General features: G+C 49.7%; 1 protein-coding gene across 1 annotated transcript in view; it reads right to left on the reverse strand.

Moving 5' to 3' along the window:
• Nucleotides 1-23121, reverse strand: part of MDN1 (midasin AAA ATPase 1) — a gene marked incomplete in the record, with an annotated part of 346772 nt that overhangs the window by 184979 nt on the left and 138672 nt on the right. The window contains 2 exon segments of the mRNA XM_056566109.1: nt 4345-4569; nt 11659-11788. Coding sequence (XP_056422084.1) covers nt 4345-4569; nt 11659-11788 — 355 coding nt within the window.

The raw sequence follows: 23121 nt of genomic DNA on the forward strand, positions 1-23121 counted from the left end.
ACAGTGATAAGCCTCTGAAATGGCGGACCGTATCCACCAGGAGATGGTCACCTTAGAGGCCGGAAGCCCCTTGCGATGACCTTCTGGGAGAACGAACAGCGAGTCACAATGCAGGAACAAAGAGGTAACCGACAGGAAGGCCTAAACAGCCCTGACCACGTCCAATTTATGCAGAGCGTTCTGCCGAGGAAGGGTGTAAAGAGGAAACCACTTACGGCAGGAAGGAAGGCACTGGACAAAAAAAAAAAAAAACTACCTTGTCCTAATGAAGAACCAGGATAGGGGAATGGCAGGAGAGATGCCAAATCCGATACCCGCCTAATGGAATTGACCGCAATGAGATAGGCTACCTTCCAGGAAAGAAAATGTAAAGATAATTCTCCGAAAGGCTCAAACAGAGTGCCCTGAAAGGCGTTGAGCACCAAGTTCAGATCCCAGGGCAGAGTGGGGGATCTGTACAGCAGGGCCTCATGTGCCACACCCTGCAAAAATGTGCTGACAGAGTTCGATGCCAAGGGCGGTTGAAAAAGTGTGAAACGTGCCGAAACCTTCCCCTTGAGAGCTGAGTGCAAGAAGTGTTTCCAACCCAGCTTGCAAGAAGGACAGAAGGTTCTGCAGAGAAAGGGTGGTGGGAGACAGGGACCGGACATTGCAGTAGCAAAAATAGGCCCTCCAGGTACGGTTGTAAATCAAGGTGAAAGAATTTCCAAGCCGGAGCATGGTGTGAATGACCCAGCCCAAGCAACCCCGAGCCCTTTACACCTCGGTTTCAACGCTACGCTGTCAAATGCAGCATAAGTTAATTGGGGTGGCAGAGGAGTCCCTGCAAAAGCAGATCAGGGCGAACATCTGCAGTGAGGCGGACGACATTGCCGTACCACATGTGGCGGGCAAATACGGCACCTCGAAGATCATGGAGATGCCCTCTGCCTTGATCTTCTGCACGACCTTGGGCAGGTGGTGGAAAGGGAGGTGGTGGTCTAAGGGCATCCATGGCCAGTGCCAGGGGATCTCGGGACCTGGCAGCAGTTGCCGCAGAGTTGGCTGTGGTGCGGCTCAGAAAGTCCGCCTCCCAGTTGTCCACTTCCTGAATGTGAACCCACGAGATGGAGGGGACATGGCACTCCGCTCAGACAAAAATCCTGACTGCCTTCCCCATCGCCAAGACGTTGCCGGTGCCGCCCTGGTAATTTGTTCCAGGGAGGCTGCCTTGACCAGCAGATGGTCCAGGTAAGATAGTACCAACACTTCCCGTGAGCGAAGAATAGCCATCACCACAGCCAAGATCTTGGTAAAGACTCTGGGGGTCGTGGCTAGCCAAAAGGGCAGAGCCACAAACTGAAAATGGCCCACAGGGACAGTAAAACGGAGGAACCGTTAAGGAGCCTGTAAGATGGGGAAGTGCAGGTAAGCGCCCTTAATGTCTATCGAGGACATGATTTCAGACGGATCTATAGACCCAACCACTGAACCTAGAACTCCATGCGGAAGTATTGCAGGCGCAGATGGCAGTGGAGAAGCTTCAAGTTGAAAAATCGGCCAGACAATGCCTCCCTTCTTGGGAAGACGAAGAGATACGAATACAATCCAGAAAAAAGTTCCCAATGGGGGAACCGGTACAATCTCCACTAGGGAAAGAAGGGTGTGAAGAGCGGACTAAGGGTGTGAAGAGCGGGACCGGAATAAAACATCCTGGGGAATAGAAGCAAACTATCCGATAGTCCTCAGAAACTACGTCCAGCACCCAAGAATCTTGCAACTAAACAAACCACATTTCCCTAAAGAAGTACAGATGACCACCCACCCAAGAGGAAACCTTAGATGGGGGTGTCCCTTTAGGTAGTGGGAGGTTTGTAGTTACTGGGCTTCAAAAAGGCAAGATCCTTAAAAGGATGGCGCCTTCTGGTCTTGGGAGGCCAACGGCTTGTCTCAACAGCCAGAGGTGAATGACCAAAAGGGACAAAAAGCAAAAAGTCTTTTGGCGGGAATCGGTATGGTGTACCCTGTTTTGCGGTAACAAAGAGCTCTTGCCACCAGTCAGCTCTTGCCCCAGCATTGGAGATCTGAAGCGCCAGGTCCGTCAAATTTTCTGAGGAGGCCCCAGATAAGATGCCTTGGCGAAGTTGGGAGGCCCAAGCCAAAAGAACTTTGGACACCCATGTGCATGGAAGCGAAAGCCGGAATCAAGGCTGAACCAGCTGCTTCAAAAGCAAACCTGGCCAGATTCTCAATTTGCTTGTCCGAAGGATCCTTAAAAGGAAGCCTTGTCCGCCAGCAGAAGTATAGTGGACTTTGACAGACAAGACCCAAGAGCGTTCACCGTAGATTGGGCAGTCCATTTCAAGACCATGTCTTGGAGAATGGAAACCTAGTCCAAAGCTTTGTAGCCCCTTCGAAAAGTTTCTCTGGGTGCTTCCAAGTCCAGTCCAGCAGCTCATCGTATTCAGTGTGAGGAATGAACAGCAAGCGTGGCAAAAGGAAACTTCTGGTACATAGTCCAAAGTTCCTGTGTCCTACAAGTGAAAGGTGTCTCTGACACAAGGCTGTCCACCATGTTCAGCATACGTGACAGCTCCTCCAAATCTGAGGGTGGATAAGACTGCACAATCACCAGTTTCCCCAGAGACCAGGAACGCTCTGTGGGTTCCTTTGAGCGAAGTGTGGTAGACCTGGAACGGGACCCTAGGGGAATGGACGTGGGAGAGGGAACGATGAAGGGATGCCGAAGAAAGTGTGCAGGAGCAGCGTAGGGAGGACAAACTAAGGAGTTGGGAAAAGAGACCAAGGACAAGCGCCTGGGGCGCTTGTGAGAATTCCGGGCGGGTCAGTCAGAAGAAGCGAGCCTCCTGGGAGGATGGCCAGATGAAGGATCGCTCCAAAGCAGAAGCCACAACCTGATACCCACACCAGATCAGAAATTGAAAGAGAGGGAGGAGATATATTCTGGAGTGGGCTCGGCAACTACAAGTTCCGAGGAACCATCCTGAGCGGTAGGGCTGGGTCGTGCAACAGAGCAGGCAGAACAAGTGGACTCTGCTGAACCACCAGGCATTTTGGTTCTGCAACCCATATGAGGAGTAGTAGTAGTAGTTAACCAAAGTGGGGGCCAACTGTCTGGAGGGGGCGTTGGGTCTAGGGTCAGACATGAGACAAGTAAAGCAGACAAGCCAAAAAAGGAGCAAGCTCACCCAGGTTCCTGTGTCCTAAAGAGAAGAGGAGCCAGAAGAGCAGCTTGCAGAAGTCAAAAGCAGTGAGGAGGAGCCAACATCACTGCAGGTGAATGAAGGGGTGGGCAGAAACACCATAGGATGAGCAGGAGTCAGGAGTGTGCGCTGAGCTGCTACAGGTTTTTAAAAAAAAAAAAGGGGGGGAGGAGATAAATCTTATGATTTCTTGTAGTGCGTGCCGTCGTTCTATAGGCACTGGCTGGGAGGGAGGAAAAGCGCTCTGTGCACCAGCAAAGCCTGGCACTGATTAAGTGGGCGGAGCCAAAGCCATAGCCTAGACCACGTTGAGAAGGGACTTGAACCCCTACCCCTTCTTACTTCCGGTGTCTTCAGCCAGCTTAACACCATGCTGAATCATGCCAAACTGCAATAGCGAGACGAGCAGGGTCAATAGGGGGACAAGAACCTGGGGTACAACCACCTGGGGTTGGGTGCTGGCAAAAAGGGGTTAACGGACCACAGTGCCCCTTCGTTGCATATGGGAGAACAGGCAGCTCCACGCTCCTGTTGCCCAACCTAGAAATAACAAAGGGAAAAGAACACTAACTAGACATACCTAACCAGAAAAAAATAAAAGAGAAAAGACCAGGTCTGGAGAACTCCAGAACTGAGTCTTCTATTGACCCTAAGCTAAAACTGGTTAGCTCAGAGCCAGTGGGTGGGTATATCCTGTCAGGAGGAGCAGACTTCTTTTTTGTTTGCCTAGGGTCAGCAGCATATTCCCACGGTTCCAGTGCCCCTCGAATGTAGGCGACCGAAAAATAAAATAAGTGATCTTTAATGGTTACTGTAGACAAGACCCACTTTTTTTCTGCACAAGTTTTGATATATCTCCCCCTATGTCTTTACAACAACCATTTTCACAGTCCTATACCATCTATTTTATTAATAATTTTACTTTTTCATGAAAGTCATTTTGTAATGTAAACTGTATTTGTATTTCAGATGTCATTTGGATATGCTGAGAATTTTGCACAATGAATATAGTGTAATTCTGAGAGTTTTTTCTTAAATAAAACTAAGCAACTGATGTAATAAATGGAAATAGCAAAATAATATAAAATATAAAAATATAAATAATAACACACAAATAAGGTTTCAAAGCAGAAAAACCCACCTGATCCTAAGCCATCGATGTACACAAGACAGGCAGCATGTATTAAAGCTGCAATGGTACTGAGGTTAGTTCCTTCATACTGTGCCTCCAAGTCATTTTTTACTGAAACATTCATGAAATTCACCCAGGAAAGAATGTCTCGAATGCTAAGAATGCACTGACGTCCAAATTCTTGGTTTTTCAACCATTCAATAAAATCCATGATCATATCTGCTACAACAGCACCTGAAGAAAAAGTGTCACAATTTAATTGTGGATAAGGTACACATCTTATGAATTCATGACAACAAGTTGTTCAACATAACTGTAGGCAGATTGTTTGAATACATGACTGTACAGTGTCAAGAGTATTATAAATGTCTGTACTTAATACTAATGTATACACGCTTGGAAAATTACTGTAAGTTGAATACGCTTAATACTTAAAGGGGTGCTCTGAGCCGGAACGGTGATCATGTCGTCACGCCACGACCCCTCCATTCATGTCTAGGGGAGGGGGCGTGTCAGCTGACATGCCCCCTTCCGTAGACATGAATAGAGGGGCGTTGCGTAACGAGGGGTGCGTTGCAGTGACGTCACAACCACTGCCACAGGAACCCAGCGTTTGTTTAGGACGCTGGGTGCTGCGGGAGATCGCAGGGGCACCAGCAGCGGGACAACCGTGATCAGACATCTTATCCCCAATCCTTTGGATAGGGGATAAGATATCTAGCAGTGGAGTACTCCTTTAACTTATAGTGTCCTGAAACACTATACCATCATTAGCCAAAGAACAAAGAAAATCGGAGTCACTTATATAACAAATAGTGTCCCATTGACACCAAGTTTATTAATTAAATAGAGAAGACAATGCACATGATAAAAACATGTAATAGCGAGAGGAATACAGCATCAAAAAAAGGTGATATCACCAGCCCTGCACATTAACAGTTAATGGTAATATATATATATATATATATATATATATATATATATATATATATATATATATATACATACATACACACACATATATATACACACACACACAGGTCGCATCCCATGGCAACCATAAAAGGATGCAGCGTGTGAACATAAATAAGAGGCACCCTGATATGACTGCTATATACCTTTATGTGCAATAAGTACGTTGTAGCTTCCTTTTGATTATACCATACTCTCTTATTTATGTTCACACGCTGCATCCTTTTATGGTTGCCATGGGATGCAACCTGTATATATATTACCATTAACTTAATGTGCAGGGCAGTTGATATTGCATTGTGTTCTCTATGTAATTAATAAACTTCATGTCAATGGTACACAATATTTGTTATATAAATGACTCTGGTCTTCTTTTTTCTTTGGCGTTATCTATACACATGGAGTACCATATATATCCCCATACTCACCTCGGGGATATATATGGTACATATCATTTATTCACCGCTATGGTGGCTATACCTGATTAACTTCTTCCTTTCCTTGGCGTGTTGTCCTTTTGGTTTTGTACTTCAATAGCCAAGCAATCATTTAACCAAAGAAAGAATGATTTTTATACTTTGTGTTTCTTTTCTATGCAGATGTTGGCTCTCAAAAAAAGGAGATTTTTTTTCGTACTCACTGTAAAATCTCTTTCTTATAGCCTTCATTGGGGGACACCTTATGGATGGGTATATGCTTTTGCCACTAGGAGGCGCTGACACTAGGGGAAAAAAAGTCTGCTCCTCCCTGGCAGCATATACTCGCCCACTGGAAGTGAGGTAATCAGTTCTGTCACAAAGCAGTAGGAGAAGCCTACAAAGAACATGTCTGAAGGACCAGAGAAAGAATCCTGGATAAAAAAACGGAAAAGACCATCCGGACAACAATTTAAGAAATGGGTGGGTGCAGTGTCACCCAATGAAGGATACGAGAAAGAGATTTTACTGTGAGAACAAAAATAAATAGATAGATTATATAGATATATATATATATAAATATATATAAATATATATCTAATCTCCTTTTCTCCGTCGCTCTTCATTGGGGGACACTGTATGGATGGGATGTACCAAAGCAGTATCCTATGGTGGGAAAAAACAACCACCAGAGAAAGGGAATCAGTTCCAAGAACAAACTCACTTGTCCTCAAGGCCTGCAGACGAGCCCCCAGGCCAGAGACAAACTTGGCCCAGAAATTGAGGTCCCGAAAGATCCCCCGGCCATGGAGATGGACTAGGACACCCAAGAAGGGACCGTCCTCTGTAGAAACTTAAGACACCTGGGCTATATATAGAGAGACCAGAAAAGGTCAACCAGGGAGCCAGATGGGCTGGAACCATCCCGAAAGCAGATAAACAACTCCCACGAACCCAGCAGGGAGATCAGTGTACGCCTGAACAGAAGGAGAGCACAGGAGGTGGAGACCAGAAACCACAGGGGAAAAAAAAAAAAAAGAGAATGAAATCTGCTCTAAGGAGGTCTGGTGATGAGAACAAAGACCAGAACAGCTGCCATCCCAGGAGCTCACCATGAGCCCCCGGAAGGCGACAGGAGCTGGACTGGTAATTCGGGTGACCAGAACACCCTCCAACTCGGGGAGGGGATATGGACCCCGAAGGAAGAAAAGAGCGGAATGCCCTAAAAAAGGGGGCATCCCGGACATCGGAGAGACAGACTTGGAAACTGGAGATGTTTGCTCACCAGGAAGACTGTACCGGAAAATCAAAGACAAGAAACGAGCGGAATACCACAAAAAGGAGCATCCCAGAACACCAAAGCAGCTGACCTGAGAATTGGAGGATCCCGAGTCCCCTGGAAGACTCACACCTGAAAAGTGAGGAAAACAGACGCCTGCAAAACTCACCGGGCGACAAAATTCCATGTCGAGACATGAAAAAGTTAAGAAGTGCAGAACAAAAAGACCGCCCACCAAATAGGATCACGGAAGAGTCTGGGCCAGATCTCTACACATGATAGCTACACCCGAGTCCTCAACCATCACCAAGGCCCCAAAAAACGGGAGAGCCGCCTGAAAAGAAGGCATGCCACAGTATCCTAGGACCGAGTCCAAGCCAAGGTGACTAACCAGTCTAGGACCCCAGTGGTCCGAGTGTACCAGAGCACTCCGAACATCCCGCCAGAACGGGAACGGAGGGGGAAACAAAGCGGAACCAAGCTGGGACTCTCAGGTGCTGGGCACAGGAAGGTTACTCCAGAAGACTATCGTGCCAGTGCAGTACAACTGATACTGTCAAAGGGGAAGGAAGAACACACCTTTCAAGGGAGAGTGTGCCAAGTGAGGAGAAGAGCAATGGTAGGACCCAAACAACAGACAGTGGCTAGACCAGCTGTCTCCGGAACATGCATGATTACAAACTCCTCCAACAGAGGAGAGTGCCAAGGCTGCGTGAGCCGCAGTAGATAACCAAGAAACAGACCGCCAGGCTGCAATGGTGGGCAGTAAGCACACAAGCATAAACAGCAAAAAGCTCTGTTGATAACAAAAAAACAAGGACCCAGCCAGATACCCCACCTATATAGTGGGAACAGTGAGATGTTACTATCTTGGCTGCAGAAAATGCTCAACGAAATAGGCCCCCCTAGTGGAGGGGAAACAGGGGGTGGTCAAGATGAAACTCCGGTACTAACCATGTTAAGCACCCCGATCCCTGTACCCCCTGTGGAAGGGGGATTGGCCAAGTGCACCAGGCACTGTTGAAGCAGGGAAGTGCCGCCCCACAGCCACGGGACAAGTACTGGGTGGATGTAGCCCCCCAGGGCCCCTGCGACAACCCATCACGGTACGGAGGAGCCACCTCGAGCGCCCAGAGGGATCAGAAACATGCACACTGGAGTTGGGCAAAAATACAAGACGTGACTACGAATGCAAGTAAGAAGCACACTCGTTGAGAGCCATTTCGGACGATGACTAAGGCAACAGAGTAGGTGCCTGAGCCACCCTGGACAGAAAACCCCGGAAAGATACCTGGAGGGTCTGAACCTACTGTGTTGCCCCATCAGGCCCCATGCCAGAACAGAGGTGCTCAATCACCGCAGACCTGTGGAAAAAAAATCACAGGAAGCCCCGCGGCAAATCTTACCGAACAGAAGGAAAAGTGGGCCCTACATGTGCAGAGTGGCCTTCGCATATGTAAGGACACAGACATGGGTACCCCACGGTAGTAGTGAGGTACCAAGACTGCAGACACAAAAGAAACCGTCGACATCCAAAGGACCGGCAGAAAAGGAAGGTATGCCCATAGCAGACCAACGTTACAACCTTAGAAAGGGGAACAGAGTACTGAGGCTGTTGCAGAGAAAGCCTCTGTAACCTGCAGAAAAAACCCACACAATCTCCTAATGGTGCCACACACCAAGGCTGCAGACGCAGACTCAAGAGATGAAGGATGTATGTGGAACAGGAAACACGCAGACACAGTCCGACTTACAGGCAGAAAAGGTTGCATAACCCATAGACACACACTTTGCAGAATTTCACCTGCAAAGAGAGACACTGGACTGCAGCCAGGATATCGGCAAGAATGGGGGAGGTGACCTTGTGGCTGAGAAAACCAAGCGGACACTCTGGCTACGTGGCATTGAGACCAAGGCTACACAGGGTCCTGCATACTGAAACACACAGTGGAGGGAGATACCAGACTTCAGACAGAGTAGCATGCATGCAAAGAGGGACCTGGTAAAGTAGGGAACCCTGTAAACCAGTATGTGGTGCATTATATCAGGCACATGGAGCAACATGGGGTGACTCACTCAGAACTACACCTTGGCAGTTGGGTACCTGAACTACCGCCCACGGTGTGCAAAGTGTATGGTAGTTGACCCGACATAGCAGTAAGCCATGCGGCCAACAGTCTGGCGACTGGTATAGGATTCCTGAACGCACAGGGTCACTTCATTCGATCTCCCACAGAAAGTGGGGTACTGGAGTGCGGCCTATCCAACAGGCGACCTGGTGGTGTAGAAGACCCAGCAGACGAAGGACTGTCTAACTGACATCAACCCCATGTACCCGTAGGGACCCTACTCCAGATCCCTCACCCCAGAAGTGAGGTACGGAAACTAGAGACCGATGGAGGCAGAAACTGTGCAGAAAAACAGTCTGTCTGAACAAGTACACCTCCAGGTGCTGGCGGAAAGGAGACAGATAGGAGATAACTGTGCCCCTTTGTCATAGGTAGAAGGCGGGGAGGCCTAGGAGACCTGATAGAAACCCGCCCCTCTGGGAGATTGGGGGAGGCTGATGAGCCATGTATTGCAACCCCCTAGGACACGCAGGGTCAGTTCTTCGTATACCGCGCACAGCAGTGGAGTACCGGAACTCCAGCTGCAGATACATCAGCCATGTGACGGATGGCAAGGGAAACCATGTAGACCACTGTCTGGCTTACAGATATGGGTCCATAGCAGACAACAAGTCATTCCGTCTGACACCTCGCACAGTAGTGAGGTACAGGTACTCCAGCCGCAGCTACATCAGCTGTGTGATGAGTGACAGGCATCAGAGGAAACCACGCAGACTACTTTCTGACTGATCGGAGTGCCAGCAGCACATGCGGCAGCTGTGAGATGTGTGACAGGCAAGACTATCATGTCCACCAGCCATGGATGCGGTATCCTGTGGAGAAGGGAATCCTATAGTATGACATTCCAAAAAAACACTACAGGATGGGTGGCCGGCACACCTGACAGATGAGGAACCTCAAAAGAGAACAGATTGCTTGAATATATACCCGGTAGTTTCCCCAGGGAACATGAATCCCTGGTAACAACCCGCCAAGGCGGTTCACATATGCTCCATGACAGTGCGCAACAATGGAGAATGAGGGAAGCCAGAGGGATACCTTAAAGGGGTACTCCGGCGCTTAGACATCTTATCCCCTATCCAAAGGATAGGGGATAAGATGCCTGATCGCAGGGGTCTCGCCGTTGGGGACCCCTGTGATCTTGCAAGCCGCACCCCGTTAAAATCAGTCCCCGGAGAGTGTTCGCTCCGGAGCTGATTACTTTCGATCATGGAGCCGGAGCATTGTGACGTCACGGCTCCGCCCCCTCATGGCAAGCCTATGGGAGGGGGCGTGACCGCTGTCACGCCCCCTCCTATAGACTTGAATTGAGAGGGTGGGGCGTGACATCACACGGGGGCACCAAGTTTTGGCCACAAGAAGGCACCAAGCTACACCAAATGGTCAGTCACCAGGGAAATTTTTTTTTTTTTTTTTATAACAGGGAAGAAGCGAGGGGAGAAAGGCACCCTGTGCTGGGACTGTCCGCGAGGTCCCCAAGGGAGGAGGGCATGATGCCCACACCATAGGGAAAGTAGGGACACTCTAGGGACAGAAGAAAAACCAGAAAGAAACAGACGGGCAGGCCCAGCTGCCGAACAGCTCCAAGGCTAAGCTCCTGCCGGGATGCAGCTCAGGGGGGGCCAACGGAGCCGCTCTGCTACAGAGCGCCAACAACCTCTTAAGAAGAGGCCGTGGTGCGTGGGAGCCCGGAGGGGAGGCGCTGCCTGGCCTCACTGTTCGTGCAGCCACGTGCCCCCATAAACCCCCAGATCACACGCTGGCACGGGGGAGAAGGGTGGAGCAATATGCCGCCATAATCCCAGGACTGTGCACGGGGGAGAAAGAGCCATTTGCCACCATAAACCCCTCACCCAGCATGCTGCTGACACCCTATGGGGTAAGGTAAAACATATAACAGAAGCTGTGCAGAGGGGAGCAGGAAAACATCTGCGGAGGGAGCCACTGCAAAGGTCCGGCGGCTATACAGAACCCCCACCTGAAAAAAAAAAAAAAAAGACCAGGTCTGGAGAGCTCCAGACCTGTGTCTTGCCTCCTACTGACACTAGCTAAAACTGATTACCTCACTTCCAGTGGGAGGTATTTCCTGCCAGGGAGGAGACAACTTTTTTCCTAGCGTCAGCGCCTCCTAGTGGCAAGAGCATATACACATCCATAAGGTGTCCCCCAATGAAGAGCGACCAAGAAATAGCATTTTTAAGGAAAATAAAATTTTTTAATTGCTGGCTCCTATACACTACCGTAGTACAGTGCTGTACAACTTGCCAAAGAAATTGTGCTTACTGTACCTCTGATTGCATGCTGAATTTTCTTCCTTATCAAATATACTAGACAAAAAATTATGCAATGTTGGTCACCACATTATGGAGCTATCTGCAGAATAGAGCCCAGGGGACTGTGTATACATTTCTTTAGAATTATAACTGAATACATTGCGAATGTTTTATTATTAGGCTTGCAATCAACACTTAAATAGAGAAAACATCCACAAAAAAAATAAAATAAAATAAACACAGATACACACTACCATTGTCATTGGAGAAGTTGAAAGACATTTCTGGGTTCAGATTGTGCTTAATGATTTCTACAAGGTCATGTCGATCATTACTTTGGGGGCACCAAATCTCTGTAAACCTGTTGCGAAGGGCAGGTGAAAGCTGTAAAACAAAACCCATATAAAATCATTATTTACTGCTGAACTAGGGATGCCCTGATACCATTTAGACAGCACACATTCTCTTTTTTCCCCAAATACTTGCTGACATCAATTACCAATACTTTTTTCAATGTCATGTCTAAACTTTGTGAATCCTTAGGCAAATGTCGAACATGAGGTCCTCACTAATGCTCAAAATTAAGTTAATGCCCCCAGTAGAGGGTATCCCCCTCCTTTTTATATTAAAGCCCCCTGTAGTTAGGTAAATAGAGAACCCCCAAGTAAGTTGACCCCACAATTAGCCTCCCCTTAAGAAAAAAAAAAAGGAGATTTTTTTTTTTACTTACCGTAAAATCTCTCTCGGAGGATACATTGGGGGACACAGACCGTGGGTGTATGCTGCTGTCTCCAGGAGGTGTGACACTATGGTAATAAAAAAAAAGTCGTCTCCTCCCAGCAGGATATACCCGCCTTCAGGCCCTGAGGTAATCAGTTTATATTCCAGAGCAATAGGAGAGGACCAACAGGTCAAAGAGCGGTGTCCCCCAATGGATCCTCCGAGAAAGAGATTTTACGGTAAGTAAACAAAAATCTCCTTTTCTCTATCGGCTCCATTGGGGGACACGGACCGTGGGACGTACCAAAGCAGTCCCCTGGGTGGGCAGATAAGCAGTCAGGAAGATTGCCGTTCCACTGCCGCCTGCAACACTTTACGGCCCAGACTAGCATCAGCCGATGCGAAGGTATCAACTCTGTAGACCCTCGAGAAAGTGTGCAAAGACGACCAGGTAGCCGCCTTGCAAATCTGCGAGGCCGAGGCTCTATTCTGGAGAGCCCAGGATGCCCCAACAGAACGGGTAGAATGAGCCATAACCCTGAAAGGAGGAATCTTCCCCTTACCGTGAAGGCTTCTGAAAGGCAGAACGAATCCACCGAGAAATGGTGGCCTTGGAAGCAGATTGTCCCTTATGACGACCTTCGGTAAGGACAAAAAGGGAATCGCACTGACGAAACGAAGAAGTGATGGAGAGATAAGACCGAACAGCCCGAACTACATCAAGCTTGTGTAGTAAGCGCTCCTTAGGATGAGAAGGAGCAGGACAGAAAGACGGGAGGACAATGTCCTCATTGAGATGAAATGCCGAAACCATCTTAGGCAAAAAGGAAGGATCTGGCAGGAAAAACAACCTTGTCCTGGTGGATCACCAGAAATGGAGAACAGCAGGAGAGAGCTGCCAATTCAGACACCCTTCGGATGGAGGTGATAGCAACAAGAAACGCCACTTTCCAAGAAAGGAGGCGGAGAGACACCTCTCTAAGGGGCTAATAGGATTCACCCTGGAGGGCACTCAGAACCAGATTCAAGTCCCAAGGGGGAGAGGGTGACCGATAAGGAGGAACAGCATGCGCCACTCCTTGAATGAAGGTGCGGACATGAGAATTAGAAGCCAGAGGCCGCTGGAAAAGAATAGCAAGGGCCGAAACCTGACCTTTAAGGGAACTGAGAGACAACCCCAGTTCCAAACCCGACTGCAAAAAGGAGAGAAGACGGGGAACCGAGAAGGTTACAGGGGATAAGTCCTGAACTTCACACCAGCGAAAATAAGACCGCCAAGTACGGTGGTAAATTCTTGCGGAGGAGGGCTTACGAGCCCTGAGCATGGTGTGAATGACTCGGGAAGAGAACCCGCTAGGCCCTCAAAACCACGGTCTCTACCACCATGCCGTCAAATGCAGCGACTGTAAATTGGGGTGGCAAAGAGGACCCTGAGAGAGCAGGTCCGGACGGAGCGGAAAGTGCAGTGGTGCGTCGTCCAGGAGCCTGAATACGTCTGCGTACCACGACCATCGGGGCCAATCTGGAGCTACCAGAATGGCGGGGACGTCCTCTGTTTTGGGCTTCCTCAGAACCCTGGGAAGGAGAGCAAGGAGAGAAAACAGAGAGGGCAGGGGAAACCCCGCCCAAGGAATCCCAATGGCAGCCACAGCTAGAGCCAGGGGGTCCCGGGACTTCAACACAAATTAAACAATCTTCCGATTGTGCCGGAAACGAAAAGGTCTCCGTCTAGAATGCCCCAGAGATCTGCGCGAAGACTACTGGATGTAGAGACCACTCGCTTGTGTCGGCTGAGGACCGGCTGAGGAAGTCCGCTTCCCAGTAAGCACACCCGGAAGGAACCGCCGGAAAAATAAGTTCCGTCCAGAGGAGAATCTTTGACACCTCGGCCATGCTGCCGAACTGCGAGCGCCGCCGTGCAGACTGATGTCGAGGCGTTGTCCGACTGGGTGCGGACAGGACGGGACAGAAGATGGGACTCCCAATGAAGAAGACAATTGAGAAGGAGGAGAAAAAATGATCCTTTGTGGCGCTCTTCATACGAAAGAAGTAGTGGAATTCAAGCCGTATTACCAGCAGTGAATTAGAAATAAAAACTGGTTTATTAGAGTGCTCATGGACCGAAGAAGACAAAGAAGAATCGCCCCAGGTCCAGAATGTCTATTGGAAGAAGGGTTTCCCGGAGTGACCAGAGGTCTTGAACCGACCAATCCCTGAACACACCTCCCCAGCCCGACAGAGTGGCATCTGTCATGATTACCTGCCCGTGGAGGGAAGGAATGGTCACCCCTGAAGAAGAAGGGGGGAACGGAGCCACCAGAGCAGAGACTTGACGGATCCGACGAGGGAGAGCAACCTTGCGATCGAGAGACAGAGGAGATCTGTCCCATAGAGAGAGAATCGCCAGTTGAAGGGCACGGTAATGAAAACTGAGCAAAGGGTACGGTCTCCATGGCCGCTACCATCCGACCCAAGACTTCCATACGAATTTGGATGGAAACTAGGGCTTTCGCCCGAAGAGAGCTGACTCCAGACAGGCGCGTCAGACGGTTGTCCGGCGGAAGACAAATCCGGCCAGAGACCGTGGAGTGAAGTCCCAGAGGATCAGAGACTGGGTGGGAGAGAGAACCGACTCGTCTCGGCTGAATGTCCACCCAAAGCGATTCAGGGTCTGGAGAGTAAGATCCACAGTCTCTAGAGTCTGGACTCTGAGAGCCTTGATGAGAAGGTCGTCCATGTAAGGAATCACTGAGACTCTGCACTACCGCAACAGGACTATCACTGGTGCAAGGATCATGGTAAAGACCCGATGAGCAGTGGCCAGACCAAAGGGTAAGGCTACGAAATGAAAAAGCCCCTCCGGAAACTGAAGGCGGAGGAACCGCAAATGGCCGGGAAATATAGGAATAAGCATCCTTGATGTCAACCGAGGAAAGACACTCCTCTTGTGCCTTGGATGCCACGGAAGTGGCAGAGAAGATGACGGTGAGACGCTTGAGGCCCAGAATCGGCAGCACAAAACCGCCTTCCTGGAAGACCACAAAAAAGGTGGAATAAAAAACCCCAAAAATATTCCCCTGTAGGAACAGGGAGACAATGACTCCCTGGGCAGGGACTAGAGGGCCTACCGAGACTGCTTCCCGGAGAAGGAGACCGGTGTGTTCGGGACTTCCTGAATGTGTGTGGTCCCGATGTCTCGAAAAAGTAAGAGACGACCTCCCATCCGAGAAAAACCTGCGGGTGGTGGCTGCACTCCATGTGGAAGTGGGATCGCTCTTACCTGATTTGGTCAAAACGGTTGGTGTCCGCCTTCCAAGACGAACGTGGCCGGAACGAGGGAGACCTCTTGTCCCGCGAAGGTGCCTGCCAAGACCCCTTATTGGGGCCAAAGGTCCGAAAAGACCGAAAGGAAGAGGACTTCCCCTGGGAAGAAAAGCAAAAATTATTTTGAGGCAACAAGTAACTTTTACCCCCCGTTGCCACAGAGATAATCTCATCAAGGCACTTGTCAAAGAGACAGGTACCAGTAAAAGGCAACTCGGTAAGAAACCTTTTGGAGGCGGCACCCGCATCCCACGCCCTAAGCCACATGGGGCGGCGGAGGGCCGCTAGGAGACCTAGAGCAAAGGCAGCACAACGGAATGACTACGTGGAAGCTATGCACAGAAGTCCCCAGCATTGGAGAACCAAAGCAAGATAGATCCTCCAGGGGGAAATCCTGTCAGGATACCCTGACTGAGTTGTGAGCACCACAACATGAGGGCCTCAGACCCAGAGCCTGCTGCGTCCGAGGCAAATTCCGCTAAGGACTCCACCGTCTGGTCTGTCGAGTCCTTGAAGGCAGCTGCATCTGCCAGTGGCAGTGTAGTAGCCTAGAGAGGCGGGAAATTGGAGGAACCATTGAGAGAGGGGAAACCACCTTAGAGGCAAGGTCCTTGGCGAATGGGTAACACACTTGAACCCTCTTCATTCCCGTGAACCTCTTGTCCGGATGTTTCCATGCAGATTCCAGAAGGATGTGAAGTTCAGCATGAGAGCTGAACCCTTGAGGTGCTGGTTGAGCACAATGAAAGGATACTTCAGGAGTAACGTCCGAAAATCCTGGGTCCTCTAAGTGAAAGGAGTCTCTTATGGCTGCAACCAATGAGTTGACCGTTTCAACTATATCCGAGCCTCCTCCGAGTCAGATGCCGATTCGGAAGCCTCATCCGCCAGTTCACCAGGAGAAAGTGAACGAGTGGAGGCAGCCCTGGAGGGGGGCGACCCTGACCGGGTATGCGGCTCTGGCATGGCAGAGCGGCGATTCGGGAAACATCCTCTGGAGGAGCGACGTCTGTGACCAGATGACACGGGGAGGCGAGGCTCACGTCTACCTGGAGACTCAATGTAAAAGGTCTCCGTCTAGAATGCCCCAGAGATCTGCGCGAAGACTACTGGATGTAGAGACCACTCGCTTGTGTCGGCTGAGGACCGGCTGAGGAAGTCCGCTTCCCAGTAAGCACACCCGGAAGGAACCGCCGGAAAAATAAGTTCCGTCCAGAGGAGAATCTTTGACACCTCGGCCATGCTGCCGAACTGCGAGCGCCGCCGTGCAGACTGATGTCGAGGCGTTGTCCGACTGGGTGCGGACAGGACGGGACAGAAGATGGGACTCCCAATGAAGAAGACAATTGAGAAGGAGGAGAAAAAATGATCCTTTGTGGCGCTCTTCATACGAAAGAAGTAGTGGAATTCAAGCCGTATTACCAGCAGTGAATTAGAAATAAAAACTGGTTTATTAGAGTGCTCATGGACCGAAGAAGACAAAGAAGAATCGCCCCAGGTCCAGAATGTCTATTGGAAGAAGGGTTTCCCGGAGTGACCAGAGGTCTTGAACCGACCAATCCCTGAACACACCTCCCCAGCCCGACAGAGTGGCATCTGTCATGATTACCTGCCCGTGGAGGGAAGGAATGGTCACCCCTGAAGAAGAAGGGGGGAACGGAGCCACCAGAGCAGAGACTTGACGGATCCGACGAGGGAGAGCAACCTTGCGATCGAGAGACAGAGGAGATCTGTCCCATAGAGAGAGAATCGCCAGTTGAAGGGCACGGTAATGAAAACTGAGCAAAGGGTACGGTCTCCATGGCCGCTACCATCCGACCCAAGACTTCCATACGAATTTGGATGGAAACTAGGGCTTTCGCCCGAAGAGAGCTGACTCCAGACAGGCGCGTCAGACGGTTGTCCGGCGGAAGACAAATCCGGCCAGAGACCGTGGAGTGAAGTCCCAGAGGATCAGAGACTGGGTGGGAGAGAGAACCGACTCGTCTCGGCTGAATGTCCACCCAAAGCGATTCAGGGTCTGGAGAGTAAGATCCACAGTCTCTAGAGTCTGGACTCTGAGAGCCTTGATGAGAAGGTCGTCCATGTAAGGAATCACTGAGACTCTGCACTACCGCAACAGGACTATCACTGGTGCAAGGATCATGGTAAAGACCCGATGAGCAGTGGCCAGACCAAAGGGTAAGGCTACGAAATGAAAAAGCCCCTCCGGAAACTGAAGGCGGAGGAACCGCAAATGGCCGGGAAATATAGGAATAAGCATCCTTGATGTCAACCGAGGAAAGACACTCCTCTTGTGCCTTGGATGCCACGGAAGTGGCAGAGAAGATGACGGTGAGACGCTTGAGGCCCAGAATCGGCAGCACAAAACCGCCTTCCTGGAAGACCACAAAAAAGGTGGAATAAAAAACCCCAAAAATATTCCCCTGTAGGAACAGGGAGACAATGACTCCCTGGGCAGGGACTAGAGGGCCTACCGAGACTGCTTCCCGGAGAAGGAGACCGGTGTGTTCGGGACTTCCTGAATGTGTGTGGTCCCGATGTCTCGAAAAAGTAAGAGACGACCTCCCATCCGAGAAAAACCTGCGGGTGGTGGCTGCACTCCATGTGGAAGTGGGATCGCTCTTACCCGATTTGGTCAAAACGGTTGGTGTCCGCCTTCCAAGACGAACGTGGCCGGAACGAGGGAGACCTCTTGTCCCGCGAAGGTGCCTGCCAAGACCCCTTATTGGGGCCAAAGGTCCGAAAAGACCGAAAGGAAGAGGACTTCCCCTGGGAAGAAAAGCAAAAATTATTTTGAGGCAACAAGTAACTTTTACCCCCCGTTGCCACAGAGATAATCTCATCAAGGCACTTGTCAAAGAGACAGGTACCAGTAAAAGGCAACTCGGTAAGAAACCTTTTGGAGGCGGCACCCGCATCCCACGCCCTAAGCCACATGGGGCGGCGGAGGGCCGCTAGGAGACCTAGAGCAAAGGCAGCACAACGGAATGACTACGTGGAAGCTATGCACAGAAGTCCCCAGCATTGGAGAACCAAAGCAAGATAGATCCTCCAGGGGGAAATCCTGTCAGGATACCCTGACTGAGTTGTGAGCACCACAACATGAGGGCCTCAGACCCAGAGCCTGCTGCGTCCGAGGCAAATTCCGCTAAGGACTCCACCGTCTGGTCTGTCGAGTCCTTGAAGGCAGCTGCATCTGCCAGTGGCAGTGTAGTAGCCTAGAGAGGCGGGAAATTGGAGGAACCATTGAGAGAGGGGAAACCACCTTAGAGGCAAGGTCCTTGGCGAATGGGTAACACACTTGAACCCTCTTCATTCCCGTGAACCTCTTGTCCGGATGTTTCCATGCAGATTCCAGAAGGATGTGAAGTTCAGCATGAGAGCTGAACCCTTGAGGTGCTGGTTGAGCACAATGAAAGGATACTTCAGGAGTAACGTCCGAAAATCCTGGGTCCTCTAAGTGAAAGGAGTCTCTTATGGCTGCAACCAATGAGTTGACCGTTTCAACTATATCCGAGCCTCCTCCGAGTCAGATGCCGATTCGGAAGCCTCATCCGCCAGTTCACCAGGAGAAAGTGAACGAGTGGAGGCAGCCCTGGAGGGGGGCGACCCTGACCGGGTATGCGGCTCTGGCATGGCAGAGCGGCGATTCGGGAAACATCCTCTGGAGGAGCGACGTCTGACCAGATGACACGGGGAGGCGAGGCTCACGTCTACCTGGAGACTCAATGTAAAAGTCAGACAAAACACCCCTAGTACGCTTCGTGAGAGCGTGAGGCTTGTGGAAAAGAGGAGCGGGACCCACCAGAGGGCCGGCGCAGGGCAGACCTCTTCAAGGTAGACACCATGTCACGTGAGGCCTCAGCCACCACAAGGGGGACTTGAGTCAAGTCAGCCATATACAGGGATAGGAAGAAAACCCAGGCTGAAGGGGCGGCCAAATCCACCGGAACTGTAACATCCGGGGAAGCTAGGGGGTCTGGGTGAGCAGTGGAGCAGGCAGAGTCAGTGGGCATTTTAGGAATAATATGTCATACAGACAAAATAGAAGACTTGTCAGTTTAGAGGGAGGAACAGAATAGCGTCCCCTATGACAGTAAAGTGTTAACCCCTGAAAGGGACGTTCCCAGAGCAGGGGCAATGACCGATTAGCCCCCACCACCAGGATCGCACGCACAGCGCTGATTGGAGGGCGATTTGCACCTCCAGTAAGCTCCGGCGGCCCTGTGGGTGGAGCTATAGCGCCCCGGCCGCCGAAAAGAACCACAGTAATGGGCCAGCTCCTTACCCCGGGCGCACATGTTAGCCGCATTTGCACCCGCGGGAAGTGAGCGGGCGATAAATATCCCCCGGCAGCCATCTGCTGCCGAAGTGAAAGTAAGACGGTGCTTCATGCGCCCGACAGTATCCCATTCATCCACACACACAACTGCATAATAAGCGCCTCCAGAGAGTTCCGATCCCTGGGGGCGGAGCTATGTAGAAGTCGGCGACGAAGCAGTAATGGCGCCCGCTCCCTGTCCCGGGCGCACATGTCAGCAGCATATGCGCTCGGGGACATGAGTGGGCGGCATGCACACCGGCAGCAGCTGCCGGAGAAAATGAAAGTAAGCCAGGGCTCCACCAGTTAAAGCGCCGCGGCTGTCAGCCGCATATAAGACGCTGCAGCTACAGCCGCATAGTAAAGCACACTCACACACAGTGTAAGAAGAAAAAACTCCTACACACAGTGTAATAAAAGAAATCATGCCCCCAAAGATGCCACTGCTCGCCCCAGTACCAGCCAGTCCCATAAACCTGAAAAGTGGGCCAAAGACTGAGGTTCTCCAGAAGATGCAAGTCCTTGCACCTAAGGGAGAAAGGGAAATGTACTCACCTCAGTCAGAAGAACTTACCTAATGGAGTCTGTGAAGTCTTCAGTCCGCTTTTTGTCCCTGCATCACGCCTAGCTGCTATGCGCGAGCGAGGCAAGCAGAGAAATAGGGGGACCCGGACCCATGAGGTACCGACCCAGGCGCTGACCGTTGGCGAGGGGGGGTGAACTGAGCATATACGCAATGTCTGTGCCCCCTTACTCGCAATGGGGAAACAGGGAACCGGAGTCCCTGAGTCCCCGAGTCCCCACCTGAAAACATGAAAGAAAGAGGAATGAAAGAAACTAACACGTCCCAATACTAGGAAAACAATAAATCAGAAGACCTGGTCTGGAGAATTCCAGACCATGTCCACCTCCTTCAGACAATAAGCTTAAACTGATTAGCTCAGAGCCTGAAGGCGGGTATATCCTGCTGGGAGGAGCCGACTTTTTTTATTACCATAGTGTCACACCTCCTAGAGACAGTAGCATACACCCCACGGTCTGTGTCCCCCAATGGAGCAGATAGAGAAAAAAAAGTTTTACCTCCCTCCGTTCCTTTGCGGAGGCCTCATTGTTTACTCACTTAACTAGAGTGGTATGGGGGACATTTGCACTAGTGTCCGGTATCAGCGCCGTTACATCCCTAATAAGTACACAGAGGGGTATTTATCATCGTATTTAGAGCTTTTTTTTGTTTATTTTTTAACGCAAACATTTTAAATTTTTTTTTTTGCAAAACCTGCAAGAATTCTTCAAAGCCATGTCTACGGTGAAGTTTACCGTGGAGCACTTTCTACTGTAGAATGGAATTTATTAACTGCGGTTTAACGTAAAAAAAAATGCGCAAAAGCACTTTTCTTGCACAAATATACACCACCTCGGAGGACACATACCAAAGTGTCAGAAAGCATCTGAGAATGTGATACTTGTATTCCCCTTTGCATTTTGGAAACATAATATATTAATAATTTTGGACTACTACTCCCATCATGGACAGACTCTGCTCAAGATGGGAATTATAGACCAGGGAAAGATCGCACCAGGCCATTCTCCAGAGTCCCGCTGCGATCAGCATTTATTAACTGTAAAAGCCGGCGGCACATGTGGCTACACTGCGCTCCCGGCAGGGAATACTGTATACACGGTCATAATTTCAAAATCGCTGCTGCCGGGAGCTCTGATTGGTGAATAGCTATTCACCAATCAGGTGGTGGCGATTATGAATTGTCAGAGATGTATACAGGAGCCTGGAGCCGGTAGGGAGTGCAGTGTAGCCGTATGTGCCACCAGCTTGTTAACTTAATAAATGTGGATCACTGCGGGTCTCAGCAAAATGACCTGCTGCAATCTGCACCTAAGCCTCTGGACTATAACTCCCATCATGGACGGAGTCTGTCCATGATGGGAGTAGTAGTCCTAAAGTCCAGCAGCCGGGAGATGTGCAAGTGCCATCCCTCAGCGCTGCGGTACTACAATTACTCCCATCATGGGACAGACTGTCCCATGATGGGAGTAGTAGTCCAAGGACAAAGGGACAGATTGAGCTAAACAGTCCAGACCTGACTCTTATCATGCGTTTTGCATAATGGGAACAGAGCCTTTCTGGCACTGTGTTCCCAAACAGGGAGACTCCAGCTGTTTCTTAATTACAGCCTCCAGGGGAGAGAGTGCGAAAAATGTACTAACCCATATTTCTTGCTTTTCTTCTTTTTCTTATTTCAAATACCTGAATGCAAAGGACTACGTCAGATTCGGTGGACTGCGACGATGACCAGCGTTTGTTTTTTTATTACAATAAAACTGTTAACGAGGGCTGTGGAGGAGTTTTTTTAAATACATTTTTTTTTCTCAAAGTGTTGTTTTTTATTATTGAATTTACAGGCTTAGTAGTGGAAGCAGTCTTATACACGGAATCCATTACTAAGCCGGGGCTTAGCGTTAGCCACAAATTCAGCTAACGCTAACCTCCAATTATTTTCCCAGTACTCACCACCACAGGGGTGTCGGGAAGAGACGGTACCAACAGGCCCGGAGTGACAAAAATGGTCCTCGCCCACCCTGGTAACATCAGGCTGTTGCTGCTTGGTTGGTATCTAGCTGATACTGAAAATAGGGGGAACCCTATGGCTTTTTTTTGATGGTTTGTTTTTTTAAATAAATTTAAAAAAAACGTGTGTGGTTCCCCATTTTTTCCTTATAAGCCAAATACCAACCAAGCAGCAACAGCCTGACGTTACCAGGGTGGGCGAGGACCATTGTTACTGTTCCTCCCCAGCCTAAATAACGCCAACCTGTTACCGCCTAGGCGTGCCATTTTTGACGCTCCGGGCCTGTTGGTACCGACTCTTCCCGACACCCCTGTGGCGGTGAGTACCGGGGTAATAATTAGGGGTTAGCCCTAACTGATTTTGGGGCTTTCGGGGCTAACGCTAAGCCCCAGCTTAGTAACGGATTCTGTCTAAAAGACAGCTTCCAATACTAAGCCGGAAAATTCATTTATAAAAAACACAACACATTGAGAAAAAATTTTTTTTTGTAAAAATAAATAAATAAATAAAATAAAACACACTAGCACAGCCCTTGTTAACCCTTTTATTGACATTTAAAAAAAAAACACTGTTCATCATCACAATCTGCTGAATCTGACATAGTCCTCTGCATTCACTTATCTAAAATGAGAAGAAAAACCAAAAACAATAAAACTACAACCATTCTGTGATCAAAAAGCTGGTGTGAAATTTTTTATTTAAATTGGACTCTCACCCCTTTGAAAATATTATTAAAAGTAGACAATATACGTGGACACGCCCAC

The sequence above is a fragment of the Hyla sarda genome, chromosome 3, assembly GCF_029499605.1.
Source record: "Hyla sarda isolate aHylSar1 chromosome 3, aHylSar1.hap1, whole genome shotgun sequence".
NCBI lineage: Eukaryota > Metazoa > Chordata > Amphibia > Anura > Hylidae > Hyla > Hyla sarda.